Source organism: Equus asinus, chromosome 29 (assembly GCF_041296235.1).
Source record: "Equus asinus isolate D_3611 breed Donkey chromosome 29, EquAss-T2T_v2, whole genome shotgun sequence".
Classification (NCBI taxonomy): Eukaryota; Metazoa; Chordata; class Mammalia; order Perissodactyla; family Equidae; genus Equus; species Equus asinus.
This window is the reverse complement of record NC_091818.1, coordinates 33,661,520-33,684,404: the sequence shown is the minus strand read 5'-3', so window position 1 is coordinate 33,684,404 and position 22,885 is coordinate 33,661,520. Positions and strand designations below refer to the sequence as shown.

At 42.2% G+C, this 22,885-nt stretch overlaps 1 protein-coding gene across 12 annotated transcripts in view; it reads right to left on the bottom strand.

The window, feature by feature from the left end:
* Nucleotides 1–2,080: 2,080 nt before the first annotated feature.
* FRMD4A (FERM domain containing 4A) overlaps nt 2,081–22,885 on the bottom strand; it is a 584,597-nt gene continuing 563,792 nt past the window's right edge. For 8 of the 12 annotated variants that reach the window (XM_070500878.1, XM_070500879.1, XM_044762481.2 and 5 more), the window contains one exon: nt 2,081–5,352. In XM_070500878.1, the coding sequence (XP_070356979.1) occupies nt 5,250–5,352 (103 nt within the window). In that variant the 3' untranslated portion in view covers nt 2,081–5,249. Of the gene's footprint in view, nt 5,353–22,314; nt 22,387–22,885 lie in introns of all 12 variants that reach the window. The other 4 variants (XM_070500880.1, XM_070500883.1, XM_044762479.2 and 1 more) reach the window with 1 other exon arrangement.

Below are 22,885 nucleotides of genomic sequence, written 5' to 3'. Positions count from 1 at the left end.
GAAAACTATCCAGGAGATTGGAAGGAAGAGGCCTGTACTATAATAAGAAGGAAAACCAGAGTGTAGTGCCCTGGGATACAAGTGAAGCAAGAGGGAGCAACTGTGTCCAGTGTTGCTGGTAAGTCACATAAAATGAGAGCAGAGAATTAACTATTGGATTTGACATTGTGGGGAGTCATCCTTGACCTTGACAAGAGTGGTTTTGATACACTGGGGGGAATGAAGCATGACTGGAGGGAGTTTGATAGAAAGCGGATGAATGAATGAAAAATAAAAAGAACCTACTAGTTTGTGGGGATACAAATTATGAAGAGAAAAATGGTTTCTGATAAAATCTTGGTGCAATTATAAACATATGGGCCCTGTCAGTTAATCTGCTCACTGTTTATAGTTCTAAATTGCAGTCCAGCCCTTCAGCTCTTGCCTGAATAGATATTGACTATACTGGGGGCATGGCTTTGTGCAAGGCACAGAGGTTATCCCTTTGCAGGTTCTTTCGCCTTTTCTCTGCCATCTCTTTGACCACTCAACTCCTTGAACAAGATTTCAATGAGAGGTCCCATTTATACACTTGTTGATTTCTTATCCTTGGGACTCGTTTTAATCTTTCTTCTATCTGTTTAATGCTAGTGACCTCCCTTCCTCTTATCCTGTGGTCGCCTGTTTGTCTAATCCATGAGAGTGTAGTTTTTGAAGACCTGGACTCAGCACGGAACACGCAATGAATGACTTCAGCTGTGGCCCACTGTGTGCTTGCTGGCCTTCATCAGTGCTTCTCTGATCCCTCTTTTTAGAGAGAATTTTATGTATAAGCTTTTTTGAACTGATATTGTGGGAGAGAGAAAGGAAGGGCCTGGCTATTTCTAATGCTTTTTACTGGGATTGGGTGTTTCTTATGTTCTCTAATAACCAAAATAGTAACTGTTTGGTACTGCCTCATTGGCACTTTGTAAGGGGGAGAGAGTGTGTGTGTGTGGAGGTAGGAAGGAGTGGGAAAGAAGAGGAAAAGTCCCATCTTCTGTGTGCCTGTTGCTTTCATGTGATAGAGCTTAATGAGAAGCTAGTAGATTTATTTCCTGAGCTGTGATATATTTACTTGTAAAAGACTTGTACAGATCCTTGTTTGTTTGTTTGAAATGAGTGTTGATTATCTTGAGATACAGAGGCCGTGGTTACTGCCCCAAGGAAGGGCTTATGAGTATAAAACGCTGTCCTAACAGGCTCGCTTCCAGACCTGCTTTGTGTCCTCAGTGGATTGTTTTCATTTCTGGCAGCAGTTAGCCTGCTGCAGTGGCAAATGCTTCAGCAAGGGCTTCCCATCCAGGGATGTCTTGGCTGCCAGGCTTTTAGTTTCCTGCTAGTGACGAGATGCATAGTGGGTTAAGTTAGGCGCCAGGGAATCAGTTGCAGCAAAATCTGCACTAAAGCAAGCCGGTCACCCTTTCACCCATGAGTGTGAGGCTTTTTGTGCCTGCAGGCCCAGTAGGCCAGTGCGTGGTGATATGATTTGGAGGGTGGCTGACAGTTTGAGCTGTGGTGTGAGCACAGAGGGTGAACAGCAGTGGCACTAAAGAGCCTGAGCATCCTGCTTGTCTCTCTGATTGGCTCTTTGCATCCTACACAGAACCAGGGGCCACATGGAGACAGAGACTGAGGATGACCTCCAGAGCCCAGCTCCGCTCGGTGTTTCTCCTCCTTGGACTGCTCTGTGGGAGCAGTACCCAGGCCCAGTACATCCTGCACACATCACTCCTTGTGATGAACAGTGATACGAATACTAAGTAGCATCCTGACAAAGACTGATCTCTACTCTCAAATCCTTTTTTGTAGTAGGAAGAATACATAATTGAGAATATATTATCTTTGCAGAATTAACAAAAGGAAACAAGAATAAGAGGGCATTAGCCTCTACTAAACAAACTGAGCTTATCTGAATCATCTAGCAAGCCCGTAAGAATATTATCTATGGACTGACTTTAAAAATGAGCCCAGTGAGGACACAGGCACCTGAGCTACAGATTTCCGGAGCATGCTTAAGCTTTTATCACTTAGAAACAAAATCTCCAGGAGGCGACTGAGATCTTTTCATTTTGAAAATGCTTTAATAAGTGTTGACAACACTGTTTTGCAAAATGTAAAGGTACTATACAAATTCTTAATACAAAAAGAATAAATTAAAAGCAGATTTCTTTTTAATTCTGCAACTTTGTCTACAACATACATCTTTTTCATTGATTACAGTTGAACAGAATCTAGGAAAATCATTTTACATGCTCTACAGTCAGTTTCAGGAGCAACCTAATCCTTTTCTCCCCATTATTAAACTAGAGTCGATTTTACACAACTTGTAATAAACTATTGACATTAATGTATATGTAAAACTTTACACCTAGTTAACTAAGCAGTAACTGGTCATCTGATAGCACCTGGATGAGGTTTGCTATATTTAGAACTAAACTAATACTGAATGAAAACAAATTGGAATTTTAACAGTTTCAACACTGACCTGCATATAATAAAATAAAGAACGCACCTGTCTCGTAACAAAGGCTGGTGCAGGCGTTTTCACCAGTCTTCTGGCTAAACAGGCAATTTCTTACACTATCCGAAGAATCCAATAGGGGCTTTAGATCAGACCAGGGGCTTCATAGTTCATCTTATTTTGTTTTAAAGAAATCGGGGCCTATAAAGAGCTTGCAAGTGCCTGGATACAATAATATCGTTTCCCACACTGATCATTAATCACGTCAGCCTCAAAGGACTAACACCTTATGTACACTTTGTAGTAACTGAACGCAGCCAAACAGTAAAACCTGTTTTACTTAATCTCTGTTCTTACTACCAGACTGTCCTGATGTTTGTCTGAACTGTAATTCCCCTTCCTGCTCCATCCCTTTCTGCCCCCCCGAATCCAAAACCCAAGCGTTTAGAAAGAATTTTCGTCTTTCATTGCTCGTAACCCAACTGGGCTAAAAGCTTGATCGATTGACTTCAGACTTGATTTCAAACTGCTGTACGTGTGTAACCCACAGCCATGTAACCTTGTCACCTTCTGTTTCCCTTTTGACTTTTCCCGTTGCACATAGTTCAGTTTGATTATCCGTGTATCTTCTTTTGGGAGAAAGAAAAAATGGCCCAATGTACAATGTTTCCGAATGGAGAAGGCAAAAACCCTGTTTGTAGCTCTGACTGTCAAAATAAGAGCAACAAAAATATCCCCCCATCCCTCCCCAGAATCATTTAATAACATTGTAACCAGTTTTATTTGTCCTGCAGGGTTTACCCCTAAAGTCTTCTGTGAATACGAATCTCTTCCGCGCACTGGGGGAACCCGGCCCTGAATTGTCCAGACTGGGCTCAGCCTGTTGTGAGCCCCCAGTGTGACCCCACCCCCCCCAGTGCTTTTCAAGCTGCAGCGCAGAGGGAGCACCATGATTATTTATTTCATTTTAGTGTCCATTCTTACCCTCCTGGTCTGGCAGAGTCAGTCTACTGTTATTCTTGGATTACACATACATAAATAACAAAGATTTTTCTTTTTACGCTAAAGCTAACTGCAATTCAGCTTTCCCACAAAACCACCCCCACCCTGGCTCCTGTCCCTGGCTGTCAAACGCCTTTCCATTCAATAGGAAGTCATTCCAAGTGAGAAAAGATATCCCCCCGCCCCCCACTTGCGCCAATAAGCACAGCATACCATCTCTGTGGAGACCGTGTTTGTGCCATTTTGAATAACCCAACTAAGAGTGTGCACTGGTTATTATAAAAGTATTTTTGAGGACTTTGAAGATTGATGGCTTTCCAGTTGTGTATTAAGCATAGCTCAAAACACATGTAAACGAGCAGCTCCCACACACCTTTTTTCTCTCTTCTTCCTTTTTCCTTCCTCTTTTGGTATCTGTGGAAAATATGGTATATCAAGGTGGCTGATGATGTTGTAAGCATATAAACTGGGTCCTCTGGGAGCTGATATTTTTTTCAACCCTGCTCTACTAGTAGACAATGTGAGTAAAATCTTTCTACCTAAGGACATAGTTGGGTTCTTTGACTAAGTGACACATTGGTTACGGGTGCCGAGAGAAGTCGGATCTGAGCTCTTTGTCACACAAGTGCTAACAAACATAAAATGAGCCACAACACTTAAACACTCGAATGGATCGGAATGTGCTTTTCCCTTGGTTTCCCATAAAAAATAAAATGAAACACCTTGTGCAAAAAAATAGGATACACTTTTACTGGTTGTTTTAATGACAGAGAACCACTTTTGGCAATCATCACCTTACGTTTCCTACAAACCCCCCAAAGGAAAGCAGCTTTGTGTCTTGGGCTTAGACTGAACCCCCGTACAGACCAGGGCTAAGAGTACACTCTGCTACCCACCCCCAGGTCTGTCCTCCTTCGTGTCCAGACTCATGGGATCCACGTCAGCAATGCCAGCCAAGACTCCCCGCCTTTACCATCACGTTGGGTTAGTTTTTCAGGCTCTCGACCGAGAGAGAAGGTGGAAGGTTAAGGGAGAGGGATAAAGAGGGGGAACAGTTTACAAATGGTTGACTTTCACGTGTGGCGTGTAGTAGCAGTTTAGAATTTGAAAGAGATTTCATTGCAGAAGGAATGTCTTCCTCTTGGCCCCTCTTATTTTTTTGTGTTTTTGTTTTTTAATTTTTTAAATCTTTGGCAGCATAGAACTGATTGTGATCCTCTGATGCATCTCTGACGTGTTAAGCCTCTTTTTTCATTCCCCCTCCCCCAACAGCCACTCCCCCCAGGGAATATTTCAGCGGTCAACTGAATATTCCCAGGAGGCATCCTCTTCACGAAGTGCTTGGTTGGCCTACAGGTGACAGGTTGGCCACAGCTTAATAGTCTTTCTGGATCACCCTGTACTTAAGTCCCCTTTCCTGGTCTCTACCAATGCCATTTGTCCACAGGAATTTGATGCCAGCCAGCTTCCCTGACAGTTCCTGGCCTGGGGGCTGTCATGGCAGGGAGAAGCCACCAAGGTGCCAGTGAGGATTGGTGCCTGGCTCTCTGTGGACAGGAGAGCCAGGGGCCACACAGTGGGACCGGAACCTTCCAGAATGTCTCCTCAGTCAGGTTTTTGAGGGTGAGGGGATACGGAGACGGGAGAAAAAAAGTGCTGAGGGCCGAAGCTGGTGCAGGGTGACAGTGCGTCTGGGTAAGGCAAATGAGAGGCAGTGAGGTGATCTCAGAATGGCGTTGAGTCGGTCAGATTGAGGCCGGCTGGCTCACACAAGGGTCCCGGGCTTGGCTTTTTCCTGCCCGTACCACTGGACGTCAGCTAGTTCTGGATAGAGGGAGGAATCCAGGAAACAGCTGTCACTGTAGCTCCTGCAGGGAATCCAAGAAGAGACTGTCAGTGGAGAAGGACACTTACCAGCCCGTGTTCAGAAATATGTGTTTATTTCTACAGGGCCCGCCATTGATCAGGAGTCATCCCTGTTCATAAGGCACGAGGCCTGATACAGTGCTGAGTACACAGAAGGCTCTCCCCGACTGAAAAAAGTCCATGTAAAAGGGACCTATGCCTTGAACACCCGTGAAGGAGGAAAATGGAGCTAACACTGAGGCAGCGGTTCTCAAGCTTGGCTACATGCTGGAATCACCTGGGAACTCTCAAAATCACTCATGTCTGGGCCCCACCCTGGGGACGCTGGTTTAATTGGTCTGGGGTGTGCTTGGGCATTGAAGCTTTCAAAGCACCCCCCCCACCCCCACCCCAAGTGATTCTGCCATGCAGCCAAGGCCAAGAGCCCCTTGGCTGGATTCCTCAGGATTTTTTTCAACAACAGCTGCCTGGGTTGTCCTCCATGAGACCTAAGGCATAACCACATTTCACTAGATTTTTATTCTTTCTAGAAGCACACTCGAAATGTCACGTTTCCCTGTAGTGAAACTGAGGTGATTTTTGAATAGAGTTTAAAAACTTCCGAATCAATGCTGCTTATTTTAAATAGCATACATTGTTTTGTGATTACAAAAAAAGTGTATGGAAAATATATAGGAAGATATATAGAAAGTGAGACACCCCTATGTAGGTTGGGTAGAAGTAATTTTTACATATCAATAAGCAATCAGAGAGATATATCCAAGCCAATAATCATTACAAGTACTTATTAGGAAGAACAGCCCTCTCCAATGATCCTACACTAGCTCTTTCAAGGCAAGATAAAGGTCAGACCTCATCTCAGTGAACGGAGGAGTGGATGGGAATTTGTCCAGTAGGTGCCCAGAGGCTGCCTAAACTGCCGGGAGCTGCCCATGTGGCTTTTTAAAAAAATTTTTTTTGAGGAAGATTAGCCCTGAGCTAACATCTGCCAATCCTGTTTTTGCTGAGGAAGCCTGGCCCTGAGCTAACATCCGTGCCCATCTTCCTCTACTTTATATGTGGGACGCCTACCACAGCATGGCGTGTCAAGAGGTGCCATGTCCGTACCCAGGATCCGGAACTGGTGAACCCTGGCTGCCGAGAAGCGGAACATGTGAACTTAACCACTGTGCCACCGGGCCGGCCCCTCATTCCTGTGTTTTTAGTGTTTACTCCTAGGAACTCTTCTGAGTGTTCATTTGTGCTGATTCCTAAAGGGATGAAACCTGTAGGCCTTTAACCACAGCCTTCGGTTTGTGAAGTAACATTTTGTGAATGACACTGGTCTGTGACTCTGGGTTAGTAGGTTTGTGTGTTGTTAAGGCTGGATTTTCAAGTTTGACCTCCCCAGAGCATATGCTATTTTAGGGGTAGTCATATCTTTTGGAAACACCGCAAGGACTTGCCATGAATGTCAGAAGATGGTTTCCTCCCCTGCTGCCGATCTCCCCATACCTTGCACTAGGGTTATGGTTGGGGATGGGTGATGGAACAGACCCTAAACCAGTGTGGTTCAAAGAAAAGCGAGTTTAAAGAGCTTCTTAAGTACAGTCTCAGGAATCAGTTTATGACTGAGAAGGATCAGTCATCTCCATTTTTGTGTTTGATTTCCTGACTTCTCTAGGCACAAATGGATGAAGGCAGTCTGGATTTTGTAAATGTTTCTCATCTGGCTTTAAAAAAAACCCATGAAAGTTGGAAAACCCAAGGCATCTCTGAGCACACTGTGGCCTTGAATGAGAGTCCTGTGCCTGGAACCCCTGAAATATACTGGGGTTAATACTGCTTAAATGTGGTTTCAGAAACAAAGTAACATAAAGACTCTTAATTATGGTACCGGCCATGGTCATATATTACTGTATTTAGGTGGTAAATGCTGACTCTGCTGCACCCTCCCTGTAAGATTCTGCTCCATCCTGAGAAAACTTTTGCCATTGTGCCTGAGGGATTGAGAAACTTTCTGTGGCAAAAGGTTGGTTGGACTCCACAGTGGACATGATACTGTCCTTTGGGGACAGTCCCTCCCTAATTCCATGTGGTCCTGGTGGTGCTCTCCACTAGGGTGTCACCCCCTACCCTCACCAAGGGTGGACAAGTGACCCAGGTGGGCCAATTAAGAGTCCTCCAACCAGTCACTGGTTCAAAGATGGGCATATGCCCAAGCAAGGCCAAGCAGCTTTCACACTATGAGGATGTTGGCTTCCTCCTGAGAGTGCAGGAGGTGGAGGTAGAGATGGAAAGAACTAGAAAGCCCTGGTTCCATTTGTCCTTAGCCATGAGACAGGTACGATAATGCAAAACTCACTAGTTTATAAAGGAACAGTTGGATCCAAATCATACTTCTGGAAGTTGAAATAAATTCAGGTTACCTGCTCAGACAGCTAAAGCTTTTTATTAATATTTGTGGAGAAAACACTTAAGATGTCTCATTCGCCTAAGTTCCAGCTTCCTTCGTCTTAAAGTTTGCATTTCAAAGATATGGCCTGGGGGGCCTGCCCCATGGCCAAGTGGTTAGGTTCCTGCACTGTGCTTCCTGGCCCAGGGTTCACTGGTTCAGATTCCAAGCATGGACCTACACACTGCTCATCAGGCCATGCTGTGGCAGCATCCCACACAGAAGAACTAGAAGGACCTACAAGTAGTATATACAACTATGTACTGGGGCCTTTGGGGAGGGGAAAAAAAGAGAGATGGCCCAGGAAAGAGTTCCTGGAGAAAACCAGGTAGAACATTTACATCTCAAAGGCACAGGGAAAGAATGCAAGTTCCTCCAAGAATAACTTTCGTTTCCTAAATCCAGATCTTTTAAAATATCTACAAGCCTTTTGAGATGAACAGCAGAGATTCTGAGATTGGTAAAAAGATTAGGTGGGCTTTGCATTGCTTCTAGAGCTACATTTCTGTTCTTGTAAAGACTAGATTTGTAAGATAAGTACAGCTGTTTTTAATTCCTCAAGGAATTGGGTGCAACTTGAATGAAGCCAATAAGATCTTTAAAATATACTCAGTTGAATCTTGTTTTTTAACAGTTTGGTGGCAGCAGTGGGATCCAAAGGAGACTTCTGACAGCTTCAGGAATGGGAAACGGGCATTCATACCCATGGACCCTTTGGCTTCTCTGTCTGTCTTGCCATTTTGGATGGTTGTGGGTAGGTCCCTCTCAGTGTCAAGCTCTGCTCAACTTGTGCTTGGCTTCCAATCTAACTGGCTTTCCAGTCCAGGATTAAGTGGCAGGAGGCTCTAACAGAGTGCCAGTCCTCAGCCCTCGCTGGGGCTGCAGTCTCAGTCCAGGGCTTAGCAGGTCAGCTTGAGCTGGCAGATGGTTTCACCCAGCACTTGAGTCCCTAGCCCTTGGTTAGTGCACAGTCTTTGGGGACGCCTCTTGCATCCATGGGGTCATTCAATATTGCCTGGAATATGTACTCTTTGTCCCAGCTGAAACCTGACAAGATTTTTTCTTTTTTTAAGATTGGCCCTGAGCTAATCTGTTGCCAATCTTCCTCTTATTTTTTTTTCTCCCCAAAGCCCGAGTACATAGTTGTATATCCTAGTTGTAGGTCATTCTAGTTCTTCTAGGTGGGACCCCGCCACAGTGTGGCTTGATGAGTGGTGCATAGGTCCATGCCCAGGATCAGAACCAGAGAACCCCACGCTGCCAAGGTAGAGCATGTGAACTTAATGACTCGGCCACAGGGCCAGCCTCCCTGACAAGATATTTGAAAGAATTTTTGAAGTAGTTCTATGGTCATAAGTTCGCCGAATTGGAAGCTGATACTCAGAGCCCCATAGAACTTTTTCTCTGGCTTTCTCCCTCTAAGCCAAAATGAAACTGTGTGCCCAAGAAAAACATTCTGAAGTCTTTTGTGGGAGGACTTGCTAAAACATTCTGACGACAAAGTTCTAAATCTAGAAAATAAGCATCTTTGGATTTCCATCTTGGTTGAAGATCTGCTCCCTGATATAAGGACGCAAACTGAAGATAATGTACAGCCTTGTGTCACTTAACAGTGGTGCTATGTTCTGAGAAATGCATTATTAGGTGCTTTCATCTTTGTGCAAACACCACAGAGTGTACTTATGCAAACCTAGGTGGTTATAGCTACTACTACACACCTAGGCTATATGGTACTAATCTTATGGGACCACCACCATGTATGCAGTCTGTCCCTGACTGAAAGGTTATGTGGTGCCTGACTGTAGTTGGATGGGTGGATCAACTTATGTCATTCAAGTCACAGCCAAATTCCATGAGGAATTAAAAATATCCTTTTTTTTTTTTTTTTTTTTTGGGAGAAGAGAGATTGCTCTATTTTAGGGAATTGGCTCATGCGATTGAAGGAGTTGGCAAGTCTGAAATCTGCAGGGCATACCAGCAGGCTGGAAACTCAGGCAAGAATTGACGTTGCAGTCTTGAGTCTGAATTCCACAGGGCAGCAAGGCAGAAATTCGGGCAGGGTTTCTATGCTGTAGTCTTTAGGAGAATTCCTTCCAGAAACTTCCATCTTTGCTCTTAAGGTCTTCAACTGATTAAATGAAGCCTACCCACATTATGCAGAATAATCTGCTTTACTCAAAGTCAACTGATTTAAATATTAGTCACATCTGAAAAATCCTTCACAGCAACACTTAGATCAGTTTTTCACCAAACTAGCAGGTGGAGGGAGAAGGAATGATAAGGTTGGATCAGACGTGAAAGAAGTAGGGAGAGCCATATTTTTTTAAGCATAGAAGTCAAGACCAGTATTACAACCTTCTGAAGTTTAAGCATTATTCAACCTTTGCTTCTCAATAGCTAGATGCAACTTGAAAGACCTGGAAGACTTTGGGGGTGTGGGAAGAGTCAGTGAGTGACTTGAGGAGTGCAGAGGAGCTGAAATAAGAGATATTAATATTTACCTTAAGGTATTAGTATTTACCTTTAATGTTTTAGATGTTATTGCTGCTTGTGAGTAAAAACTAATACATGTAATAGGGAAAGACAACACAGAAACTAATTCTAGTGCCCAGTTCCTACCCAGGGGCTAGAGCCAAGATTAGATGGTTCAGATGTTGGGAAGAAGCAGCCAAACTAACATTTTCAAGACCCTGTCATTCAGAACTGGAGCATACAGATTATCTTATTTAATTCGAACAGATTCTAGAAGTTTTTACAGATGAGACAATTGAACGTCGAATTCCTTAAGTAAATTGCTTGGAGTCATACAACTTTTTAGATCCATAGTTCACGTCCAGGTCTATCTGACTTGAAAGCCCATTCTCTCTTTGCTTCATCATTCTGCCCAGTTCTGGAGGCTGGAAGTCTGAGATCAGGGTGCCAGCGTGGTGGGTTGTGGTGAGAACCTCCTCCAGGTTGCAGATTGCTGACTTCTCATTGCATCCCTCACGCGGTGGGAAAAGCCCCACTTATCCTTTTTACCAGTCTCCAGTCGTCCTGTATTCATCTCAAAAGTCTTGCAGATATTGTGAAAATTCTGGCCTCAAAAGTCTTGCAGATATTGTGAAAATTCTGGCCTTAAGAAAGCGAAGTCCTCTTGGCAGGAGCTTGCATTCTTTCCCTGTGCCTTTGAGATATAAATGTTCTATGTGGTCTTCTCCAGGAACTCTTATCTAGGCCATCTCTTTGAAATGCAAACTTCAGGGAGGTAATTCTTATCAGAAGGAATAAAAGAACAGGGAATGCTATTTGGAACTTAGGCAAATGAAAAATCTTAAGTGTTTTCTCCACAAATATTAATAAAAAGCTTTAGCCTTCTGAGCAGGTAACTTTAATTTATTCCAACTTCTAGAAACACGATTTGGATCCAATTGCTCTTTTACAGACTAGTGAATTTTGCATTATCGTACCTCTCTCATGGATAAAATTTTAAAATGAAAGCTGTAAGAGCTTTGTTCACATGTCTCTGTATGTTTATGCATGTATGTATGCTGTAAATGTGTATTTTCCTATCTCGGGATGGTATTGCCAAAATTAATTTGTAAAAGAGCTCTACTTAATTGGCTTAAAAAAATAAGCACATATCAAATTAAGTATTATAAAACTCTCAGAAGTATAGAAACTTAAATGTTTTTCAAGTTAATGTGATCTAGGATAAATCTTTAGTAAATAAAAGATGGTTTTAAGTTTGTTGGTTTAATTAAAATAGCTATGTCTTCAGAGTTAGCACCAAATACAAGGAAGATGTAAAACTTTTTATTCTACCTGGATTTACTAGTCAAATAAGTTCATGTTATTTCTGTTAGAAAATTTGTCAGCAAGGAAGATAACTTAAGGTGTTGGTTAGCTACTTAAGGTCTTGAGAAATTTTCATTACTAACATAAACATAATTGTTAAGAACAAGTGAACAAGTATGTATTGGTCACGGTCTGTATGTTTCTCACTGGGTATGAGTTTTTTCCTGTCAACAGGCAACTGCTAATTTTGTAGCAAAGAAATTACTTGAAAACATCATTCCTACATGAGGTGCCCCTCACTGTTTTGCATAGTGACCTCAGAACTCATTTTACTGGCCAGATAAACCAAGAACTCTGCAGAGTCCTTCCTATGCTACAGCTGCATTGCCTGTTTTATCCTCAATCTTCAGGACTAGTAGAAAGGACTAATGGCATCATTAAAACCCAACTAGGAAAATTTTGTGAGACTTTGGAACTTCCCTGAACCAAGGTGCTGTCACTAGTCCTTTTGCATCTAAGGTCCTTCCTTTTGAAAAACTTAAGCTCATTCCCTACAAAACAGTAACCAGCAGACCCATGCACCTGCCTCATTCTCTATTCTGTGACCCTCAAACTGCCCAACAGGACCTATTAAAATATTGTCAGTCACCTATTATCTATTCCCAGAAACACCTCTCACGAGTTAAAGCAGCTTATGCTGAACAAGAATACAACCTGACGTCTGACTCCCCTCATGACCTACTCTCTGGAGAATATATCTACTGGAGAAGCCATCAACTAAAGGACTCCCTTTCCCTTGTTGGAATGGACCTTTTCTGGTACTGCTCCCCAATTCCTGTGCAGCTAAACTCGAAGGAATCACAGGACGTGAATGGACTAGCAAAGCCATCAGTGATCTTAAACTCAAGATCTTCTGGCATTCAGAAGCAGATGACATTGGATGTAGATAGCTATCCCAAGACACTGGACCAGGCCTGTATAACTTACAGCTTGATTTCCACCTCTGTTGTCCTTTACTATGAAAATCAAATGGGGGAAATTAATCAGACTTCTAGGCATATCTGTTTTTTTCTCATTTGCCCTTTTCCATTGCTCCCTGACCTGGAAAGATAATGCCCTCATCTGTATCTTCCAGATGACTGCCAAGGGAGGTAACCTTTCAGACTTCGGGATTTGCCATCTAAAACTCTGATCTGTCCATGATATTGCAGATCCCCTGGTCCTTTCTGTAACCAATTTTTCTATCCTTAATGCTACCATAAACAACACCGAATTCCCTTTGATGCCAGCTACAGAGTTGAACTTTGGTAGCCAGACTTCCCGGTGCCTTGTTTTTCCCTTTCTCTGATTATAACTGTACTTGCCTAATTAGATACAAATACCTTGCAAACTGTAGTACATCTGCACCCCTGCATTCTTATCATTATCTAAATCAGGTGGGCCCCCAGTCACAAAAAAATCTCACCAGCAGCACACAGCTTTGCAAGGAATTTTGAACAACTTTTTATTTCAGCCTAGGAGATGTACTGCCCGAATGCACCAAAAACCTAACTGACCCCTGGCTTGAATATGCAAATGCAACAATCCAGGCAAATGAATCCATTAACAATACTGCTTTAGCAGGAGTCGTTTCTACCCCGACAGGCTTTATCTTTGTCTGTAGCGGTTATCATTCTCCTTGGGCCTATGAACGCCAAGATGATTGGTGCATAACTGGGCAATGCCTCTTAGGTTATTTAACTGTCCACAACCCAACTGAGACACTTCATTGGTCAACTCCCCTGAATTTACATTGTTGAGCTAGGCGGGACTTACTGGGAGATATTTGTGATTCAGGATTTGCTTCCTTTTGCAGATCCCTACTTCCCTGGTTAGGAGTGCAAATGAGGCTATGACCAAAAACCTCTCTTTAACCCTTGGAGACATAGCCCATTCTACTGCTAAGACCGTAGCCACCCAACAAAAAGCCCTAGACACTGTAGCTAAAGTTGTCCTTGACAGTAGGATGGCCCTTGATTTATCTCTTAGGGGAACAAGGAGGTGTCTGTGCCAGAGTCAACACCACTTCTTAGACTTGGATTAATACTTCTGGGGAAGTTGAGCTTCAATTGCATATGATCTGAGAACAAACCCATGGGTTACAACAAGTCCAATCTGGCTCATCTTGGAATTTTGATTTATTCAGTTGCCTACCAACAGGACTGAGCTCATGGTTTGGATCTATACTATAATTTGGTCTTTCTATCCTATTGTCATTTTGTTTTGTGTTGTAATTTTTAAAGTACTCAGTTGTGGTCTATCCAGCCTTTGTAAAAATAACAAATCTGATAGACTGATGCTTGCCTAATGCCTCAAAATGATATCTAACACCTATACCCTTGACAGTCTCCCTACCATGACCCTCTATTTTGACTCACTATAAGTTGCTCAGATGTGGCCTTTTGGTTATTATTAACCCTGAAAGCTTTTCTCACTCTGAGTAAAGGTGTCTAGTCATGGCATGGTGAAGAAAAGTAAACAAAATGGATGATCAGTCAACAGGTGAAGTCCATGCAGAAGAAACACCTAACAATATATTGGGTGACCAGTGCCTCCTAATGAGGACTTGATCAAAAAGGGAAAATGAAGAACCAAACTAAAATGAAGTCATGTAGGTCACAGACAAAACGGAGACAGTCAACACAGGCTCACAAAGGAAATGTAACCTAACTGTACAGGAATTTACAGCTCTTCTCAGAAATCAACAGAGCCAATCCTCAAACACCAAGTCTGTTTACACCATCATGGGACTTCCTCGTCCCCCTGACTCAGCTACCCTGATCCAAATATGCAGAGTTTGGTTTTTTACATTTTTGTTGTTTAAATGAGGTCAATGAAATCCACTTGCCATCTCCTTCTTCCATGGGACAAGACACCTGAAGAATGTCCTCCTCAGCTCTGAGGGACATGTATTCCATTGACAATGTCTTTGATCAAGAAAAAAAAAAAAAGGAAAGAAGGAAAACAATACCTAAATGACATGGTTGATCAGCCATGCTTCCTGCAAAAGATCTTGATCAAGAGGGGAGAATGTGAAAGGATTTCAATCTAAAATGGAACCAGAGGATATGAAATGGAAAATCTCAGCATGTGCCCTCAGAAGAATAGACCTAAGAACCAAGAGACTGATTTCCCAAAAATGCCTCATTTACAGAAGACAGAGACTTATCTCCTGACCAGGCAACATCTGGCAAGAATCTCTCCATCCTCAAGCCAAAGAACTCACTGTTTAGACTCTGGCTGGAGCTCCCCCTCTTTGCACTCCTTGCCCATAAATACATCCTGCCCCAAACCCTCAAATGGACTATAGTATGCATTTCCCAAATTTCAATTCCTCTGCTATTCCTGAATAAACTCAACTTCTGGTAATTTGAGTTTGCCTCAGTTTACCTCCTTATGTAAGTTGACAGCCATATGGGAACATTCTAATTCGATAAGATTGTTCGTTTAAGAAGTACACTTCAAAGCAAGGGCTCCCAAATCAAACAACCAGAGTGGTATACCTATTTTAACTGACATGCAAAAGTCTCCAAAAGGATTCAAGATTCCAAAATAGGTTCATTGAAAGATTCATTACAAAAAGGTAGTGAAAAATTAAACACACATGGGGTACCTAAAACAAAAGACTCTAAAACTGACCTGGCTCCTACTGCTCCCCTTGATCCTCCTTTACCTGAGTCCTCACGGTTGACTCATCTTCTATGTGAACTGCCTTTCCACTCTGAAGAGACTACAAGATCATAAACAAAAGTCTGCCAAGTGATCGGCCTTACAGACGCCCCCATATGGACCCCTCCCAAGGTTGATGGGACTGTGAGGGATTTTCCAGTAAACTGCTACCAGTTATTCCCTTAAACAGCCAAGGGGAGACTCCAGTTAAAATTAATGGAAAACCTTGCCAAACCCTGGTAGTTGCCAGGGCTACGCTCTCTACTTTAAACCCCAATCACTCCGAAGCCTACAGATTGCTCAGGATGCTGGGAAGGCTGGCAGAAGCTGACAAAGGGTGAGTATTACCAGAGTCATCTCTCCCAGATCTCCAGTGCCCGACTGAGAGAGGAATGTAACATTTCACACCGTCCCTTCCTTTCCAAATGCAGACCCCCTGGTTATTGATCCTTTCTCTCCCAGAGACTGCTGTCTTTCTTTGGGAATGGCTGCATCTTGGGAGGGTAGTATCTTTTGAACCTTCTTTGGGGACGCCTCTTGCATCCATGGGGTCCTTGATTACTGCCAGGAATATTTACTGTTTGTCTTAGCTAAAACTTCACAAGGTATTTGAAAGGATTTTTAGGCAGCTCTATGGTCAGAAGTTGGCCGTTGGAAGCTGATGTTCAGAGCCTGATCGCAACTTTTTTTAGGTCTTCTCCGTTAAGTTAAATGAAACTAAATCTAGAATATAGCAATCTTTTGATTTCCATCTTAGTTGAAGATCTCCTCCCTGATATAAAGAAGCAAATTGAAAATAATGTAGTTGGATAGATGGGTCAGCCTATCATGTCCTTCAGGCTGCGACCAATTCTTTGAGGAATTAAAAACTGCACTTGTCTTATCCATTGAGTCTTGACAAGAACAGAAATGCAGCTCTAGAAGCAATTGGGAGCCCACCTCTCCTTTTTACCAATCCCCAAATCTCCTCTGTTCATCTCAAAAGGCTTGCAGGTACTGTAAAAATTCTGGCCTTAGGAAAGCAAAATCCTTCTTGGAGGAACTTGCATTCTTTCCCGTGCCTTTGAGATGTAAATATTCTACCTGGTCTTCTGTAGGATCCAGGGTAATTCTTAACAGAAGGAAAAAAAGGGAGGGAAAGGTTACTGGGAAACTAGGCAAATGAAAAACCTTGTCTTCCCTACAAATATTAGTAAAAAGTTAATGCCATCTGAACAGGTAACCTTATCTTATCCCTTCTGCTAGAAACATGATTTGGATCCAACTGTTCTTTTATAAATGAGTGAATTTGGCATTATCATAGTTATCTCATGGCTAAAAATTTAAAACAAAAGCTATAAGATCTTTGTGTCTGTATGTTTATGTATGTCTATGTATGTATGTTATAAATGTGTGATTTTTTCTGCCTCCAGATGATATTGCCAAAATTAATTGATAAAGAGCTCTATTTAATTGGCTTAAAGACAAACAAGCGCTATATAAATTAAATATACTCTCAGGAAGATAAAAACTAACCCAATGTTTTTCAAGTTCATGTGATCTAGGATAATCTTTGGCAAATAAAGCCTAGTTTAAGTTTGCTGGCTTAATTAAAACAGGCATGTCTTTAGAGTTATCAGCATTAAATATAATACTTTTATTCTACCTAGTTTTACTAAAAGTCAAATAAGCTCATGTTATCTCTGTTGCAGAATCTGTCAGTAAGAAAGATAACTTAAGTTGATGGGCAGCTGTTTAATGTCTTAACGAAATTTTCATGAGTAATATAAACATAATTGTTAAGAAGAAGTAAATTAAGTAGAGATGTAAGTAAGATAAAAGTTTATAAAACAACTTTTCAGCAATAATTAGGCTTATGGTATGTCTACTCAAAAAATAGTTTCCAAAATCTTTTTGGTAACTTGAAACCCTAAAGTTATATTGAAATAAGTTAAATGATGTATCTTCACTGAATATCTAGATCATTTCCAAATAAGATAAAATACTGAAATATGAATTACTCAACATAGGATTATCTACTTTTGGCTTCCTTTTACAGAGAAATTAGATATTTGGGTCTATTAGTAAACATGCTTTGTGCCACAGTGAAATATTTACTGTGAGGAAGAATATACTTGCAGAAACTATGAAATGTATGTATAAGTTTGCCAATGCACAGAATGCTGGTGTAACAGACAGTTCACAATTTCTTACTTTTTATTTTCATTAGGAATTAAGGATTCTGAGGTTTAAGAATTCTAACCAATATATGTAATTAAAACTACTTAGAAATAATAAGGGTACAAGGAACAACTGCGCATTAAATGTAGGCAAGGAAAGTAAAGTGATCGTTCCAGAATGGGAAAAAACTATATATGACAAACTCTAAATGATTATTAAGAAGTTGTAGGACGTTTGTAAAAAGGAATCTTGAGAAGGGATTTTTATGTGTGGTCAAGCTGGCTAAGATAGGATGGATTTAGGTAAGTTTTTTTTAATGAGTTTTAACATCAAAAGTACACTGGTGCAAAATCAGAATTTGGTTTTCTCTCTGTTCAAAGGATAAAGTTTTATTGGACTTTGGTCTGCTTTTGATGAGTGATTGTGAAAGTTTCTTTACCTTTTAAGTAATCTGTCTGAACAGCAAATATTTTGTGTCTTATCAAAGTAATTTACTGGGCTTCGCATGGTCTTTCTCAGATCATCGATTAATTAAGAAAACCCAGTCTTCTCAATATTAAAAGAGCTAAGGCTTGTTCACAACCATCTAACATTCTGTGTTTGCCTTTAACATCTTCTATTGTCACTTTGGTTAAACAGATAATTATTATTTCATAATGATCTGTGATCCTATATAGTCCTATGTTCAAACTTTTTGACATTTTGACGACTTCCCAAACTCAAGTTCTAAATGGTGTCTTTTTGGGCCCCATGGCTGAGTGGTTAAGTTCACATGCTCCACTTTAGTGGTCCAGGGTTTTGTGGGTTCGGATCCTGGGCGCGGACCTAGCACTGCTCATCAGGCCATGCTGGGGTGGTATCCCACACAGCAGAGCTAGAAGGACCTACAACTAGAATATACAACTATGTGTTGCTGGGTTTGGGGGAGAAAAACAAAAAGAGAGAAGATTGGCAACAGATGTTAGCTCAGGTGCCAATCTTTAAAAATAAACGGTGTCTTTTTGACCTCAAGTAACTGAAATTTCCCAGAGGGCCCCTGGAAAATCTCAAAGGATTTCTCTTCCACCTTGTAAAAGAGACATATTGTATTAATTAGGTTTATTTGGTATGTTAGATTACATGGAAAGTGTTGTCAAATAAGTGATGACAAACCTTCTTAGATTACTTGTATGGATGTATGTTAATAATGTGAGTGTGCCAGAAATTGTTGGAAGTTCCTAGAAATCTGAAATGTCCAGGTACAATGGTATCAGTCATAATTTGTTATCTTAAAACAGTGTGTATCAAAAATAACCAAATTTCTTTGTCAATTCTCATCAGATGAAGTCTCATCAGATCTTTAACCACGGGCATTTTTATGTCTTTTGTCATTTACAGACAGTTATTTATATTTTTAAAGATTGGCACCTAAGTTAACAACTGTTGCCAATCTTTTTTTTTCTTTTCTGCTTTTTCTCCCCAAATCCCCCCAGTACATAGTTGCATATTTTAGTTGTGGGTCCTTCTAGTTGTGGCATGTGGGACGCTGCCTCAGGATGGCCTGACGAGTGGTGCCAGGTCTGTGTCCAGGATTCAAACCGGTGAAACCCTGGGCCGCCGAAGTGGAGCACACAAACTTAACCACTTGGCCACAGGGCTGGCCCCCAACAGACAGTTACTTTTTACTCTGATGCTTTTGCAAAGGTGAGATTCACGGAAAAGACCCTACCAAGAGCTCTTGACCACTGACACCACTGCCAAATTACAAGGTGTCGAACCTTGGGTGCACATTTCACAACTGAAGAAGGCTCCGCCTGACATCTGGTCCTGCGCCAAAGCTGGGGCCCTCAAAGTCCAATTGACTAGGAAGAGGAGCAGCCGGCAGTGAGGCAGACTGCTTCCTCTCCAGACGTCGGATCAAGAATGATCTTTCCATTCCTCCTTCCCTCTTCGTCCTTTTCCTAATTCTTACACCATGAGGGTCTTTATGATTCTTTCGTCCACCTTTTGCCTTGCTCTTGCCTGGAAAGATTATGCTGTTGTTTGCATATCTCAGGCCTTCCAAGGGGAATATGCAACCTCCAAATGACTGGTGGGTTTGCCACGATGCTGGTGATCCTGTAGTTCTGCCCGTTACAAACTTCTCCAATTTCCACTGCCTCAGTTTCTATGGACCAAACTCAGCTTCCTCTCTATCAAGTCATACCCCCTAACCCTGGCATCCATTTCCTGTCTGGTAAACAACCCCAGACTAGGGGAACTTGGCCTCCAGCCTCTGTACAAAGAAAGGGATATAAAGCAAGGGTAACCAAAATGAAACCACCTGTGTGGTGTACAGACGCTTACATTTTTCTGGCCTCCATGGCTGTCAGCTTTTGAGTCCTGAGGCACAGACTCAAGTGGCAATTACCAAAAAGCATTCAGGATTCAGAATTTGCTTCCCTTGGCAGAGCTCTGCTCCCCTGGCTCGGAGTAAGCGTGAGTGAGGCTGTGATCAGGAACCTCTCCTTAACTCTTGAAGATACTGCAGAATCTGCTACTAAAGCAACAGCTGCTCAACAAAAATCCCTAGGCTCTCTGGCCAAAGTTCTTGATAATAAGATAGACCTTGATTATCTTTTAGCTGAGCAAGGAGGTGTCTGTGCTGCGGCCAGCACTACTTGCCGCACCTGGGTTAACACGGGGAAGTTGAGACTCAGTTACATAAGATCACTGAACATCGGCTTAAGAAAGTGATTCCTTCAATGGGGGCTTTCTTTGACTTATCTGAGTCTGACTGCTTTGGGTCTTGGGGACCACGGCTCCTAAGTGCTCTCCAGACATCGGGATGATCCTGTTTATAATAATTATAATCTCCCTGGTGTGCTGCATTCTCTCAAAAGCTTTAAATGCATGTTCTCGACCGCTAACCACCAAGCAAATAAATGATCTAAGAATAGATCGTCAGAAAAGGAACAAAGAGAATGACTGACTTAAAGAATGTGAACATGATGTCACGACCTGTGAATACCACACAGAAATTCAGCAAAAAACTGCGAGAACTCCAGAGCGGTAGCTGGGAGCAGTGTTAACGCCTTAAATGTTGATCACATCTCCCAGGCTGAGAATCTGGTCAAAAGTGGAGAATTGTTAATAAGACAACAGATCCAAAATGGTGTCAGTTACACTAAACTCCTTGTCACCAAATCAAGACTTAATTAGTTTCGGCTCTCCCAGAAATGGAATCTTAAACCAGTCCCTCAGGAATCTCCTGATCAGCACTAGCTAGATGATCTTCCTGACAGACCCTAGCCACCCCCTAAAGGAAGGTGACCTTGCAATAACGACCTGCTTTTTTGCCTAGTAGAGCCTCCTTGTGCCTGCTCCTCTCTGCCTGTAAAAGTCTTCCATTTTGTACAGCTCCTTGGAGCTCCTACCTGCTGGATGGATGCTGCCCATTTCATGAATAATTCAATAAAGCCAAGAAGATCTCTCAGTTTTACTCAGTTGAATTTTTTTTTACCACCACCTTCCTCTCAAAGGCTAAGCCCCTATTTTCCTAATCCTCCATGTGCCAACTCCAGGGACCTGCAGTAAATATTGTTCCCTGTCACTCTCCTAATTTGTTCAGGCTCTTGTCCTCCTTGACTTTTCAGGCTGAAGTCCGGCTCTTTCTCTACAGCAAAATGGGACTCTGCGCTGACCCCCAAGCACCCTGCTTGTTTCTGCATCTGTGTTTTTGCCCTTGGCACGGCCTCTCTCAGCCCCACCTGTCTAACCCCCCTCCTCCCATTGCAGGCCTTTGAAGTCAGGCCTCGGAATCCTTTTAGCACTTTGTTTAAAGTCTCAGAGCACTTAATACAAAAATGCCACAGTTTCTTACTCCCCTTGTATGTCTCCTGATAGACTTTCAAATTGTTGATTTCAATTTGAACTCCTGGAACTCTGATCTCTAACATGGTTTCTTGAATATAGTCAGAGTTCAATTTTTTTATTAAATAAACTTATGGCTTTTTATCCACTTTTGAATGGTATCCTTATCTTTTTTGTTAAGCCTTGAAATGCTATTTAATTTCAATGTCTTGTGTCCCAGTTAGATTTTGGTCCCTGAGGACAGGAACCAGACCAGGTGTTACTGTTTTTATGCCCACTATAGCAGTGCTTTGAGAATTCTAACGTGCATTTCATTCACCCAGGGATCTTGTTAAAATGCAGATTCAAATTCACTAGGCCCAGGAGCCTAGCTTTCTAACAAGCTCCCAGGTGATGGTGATGCTGCTGTTGCTGCTGCTGCTGCTGCTGCTGATGCTGCTGCTGTTGCTGATGCTCATGCTCGTCTATGGACCACATTTTGGAAAACAGCATTTGGTAGAGTACCTAGCTGTCACTCAAGAATGCGGGGACGAAATAATGGGTGATCTCCAGGTGCTTCTGGAACAATTCCGTCTGCCCTTGGTACTTTGAACCATAAACTACATGATGTTGTTCTTTTCATGGGCATTGATTACTAAGGAAGTGATTCCTTCAATGGGGCCTTTCTTTGACTTATTTGAGTCTGCCTGCTTTGGGTCTTGGGGACCATGGCTCCGAAGTGCTCCCCAGACATTTACTAAACCAGTAAAAGCTTCTACAAGTATGTGTATGCTTGTAGAGCCTGGGAAGGTCCAAAACATACTCTGAGGTCTTTTCTGGGAAGTAGCATTGGGAGTATCTAACATCTGATGTAAAAACATACATATAAACATATATCGAGATCCACATCTATCTAGAAACAAGACATACAAACAGTAGCTTCCACACCATTCAGATGTTTCCTTCTGGAAGTTAAGATATGGGGAAGGGCAACCCACGTGCAGCACATCTGAGACCACAAAGTCATGAGGGGGAAGCGGAAGGGCCGTAAGAACAAAGCATTCCCTTACGATACCTCTATTCATCAGTACTTTGGTGAGTTGGAGACTCAGACCCATCCATAATGGGCGAGTTTTCTGTTGCTTCTCTGAACAAAGGAAAGCAGAAGGAAGAGAAGAGAGGTCATGTTAAAGAGAGGAACTGACACAGACATGATTAGTAGCTTATTAATACATTGGCAAGACCAGTTGACTATACACCCAAGTGTTAGTGACAAAGAATATACGTCACGCAGAACTTTCAACCCCCATGAGTAATGAGTCAAAAGACCTCTTTGGTTTTATCAGGAAGGCAGGCTGTACCACTTTTTACCCATTTCTCATTTTCTTACCACATCACAGAGAACAGTTATTGTTAACGATAATTCAGCTCAATCTGATAAAACTTTACTTCGAGGACCAAAATATCTTTTGCTTTCGAATTTGTCTTGAGTCCTCACTAACTGTAGGTGGTGAAATACGGCAGGTTTCAAGACCATCTCAAGTGTGTAGACATGTGAGGGGTGCTCATAAATTCCAGAGCCTGCTGTTTTCAGTCAAATAATCATATATTTGGATCAGGTGAGACTGGGCATGATCCAGAAAATT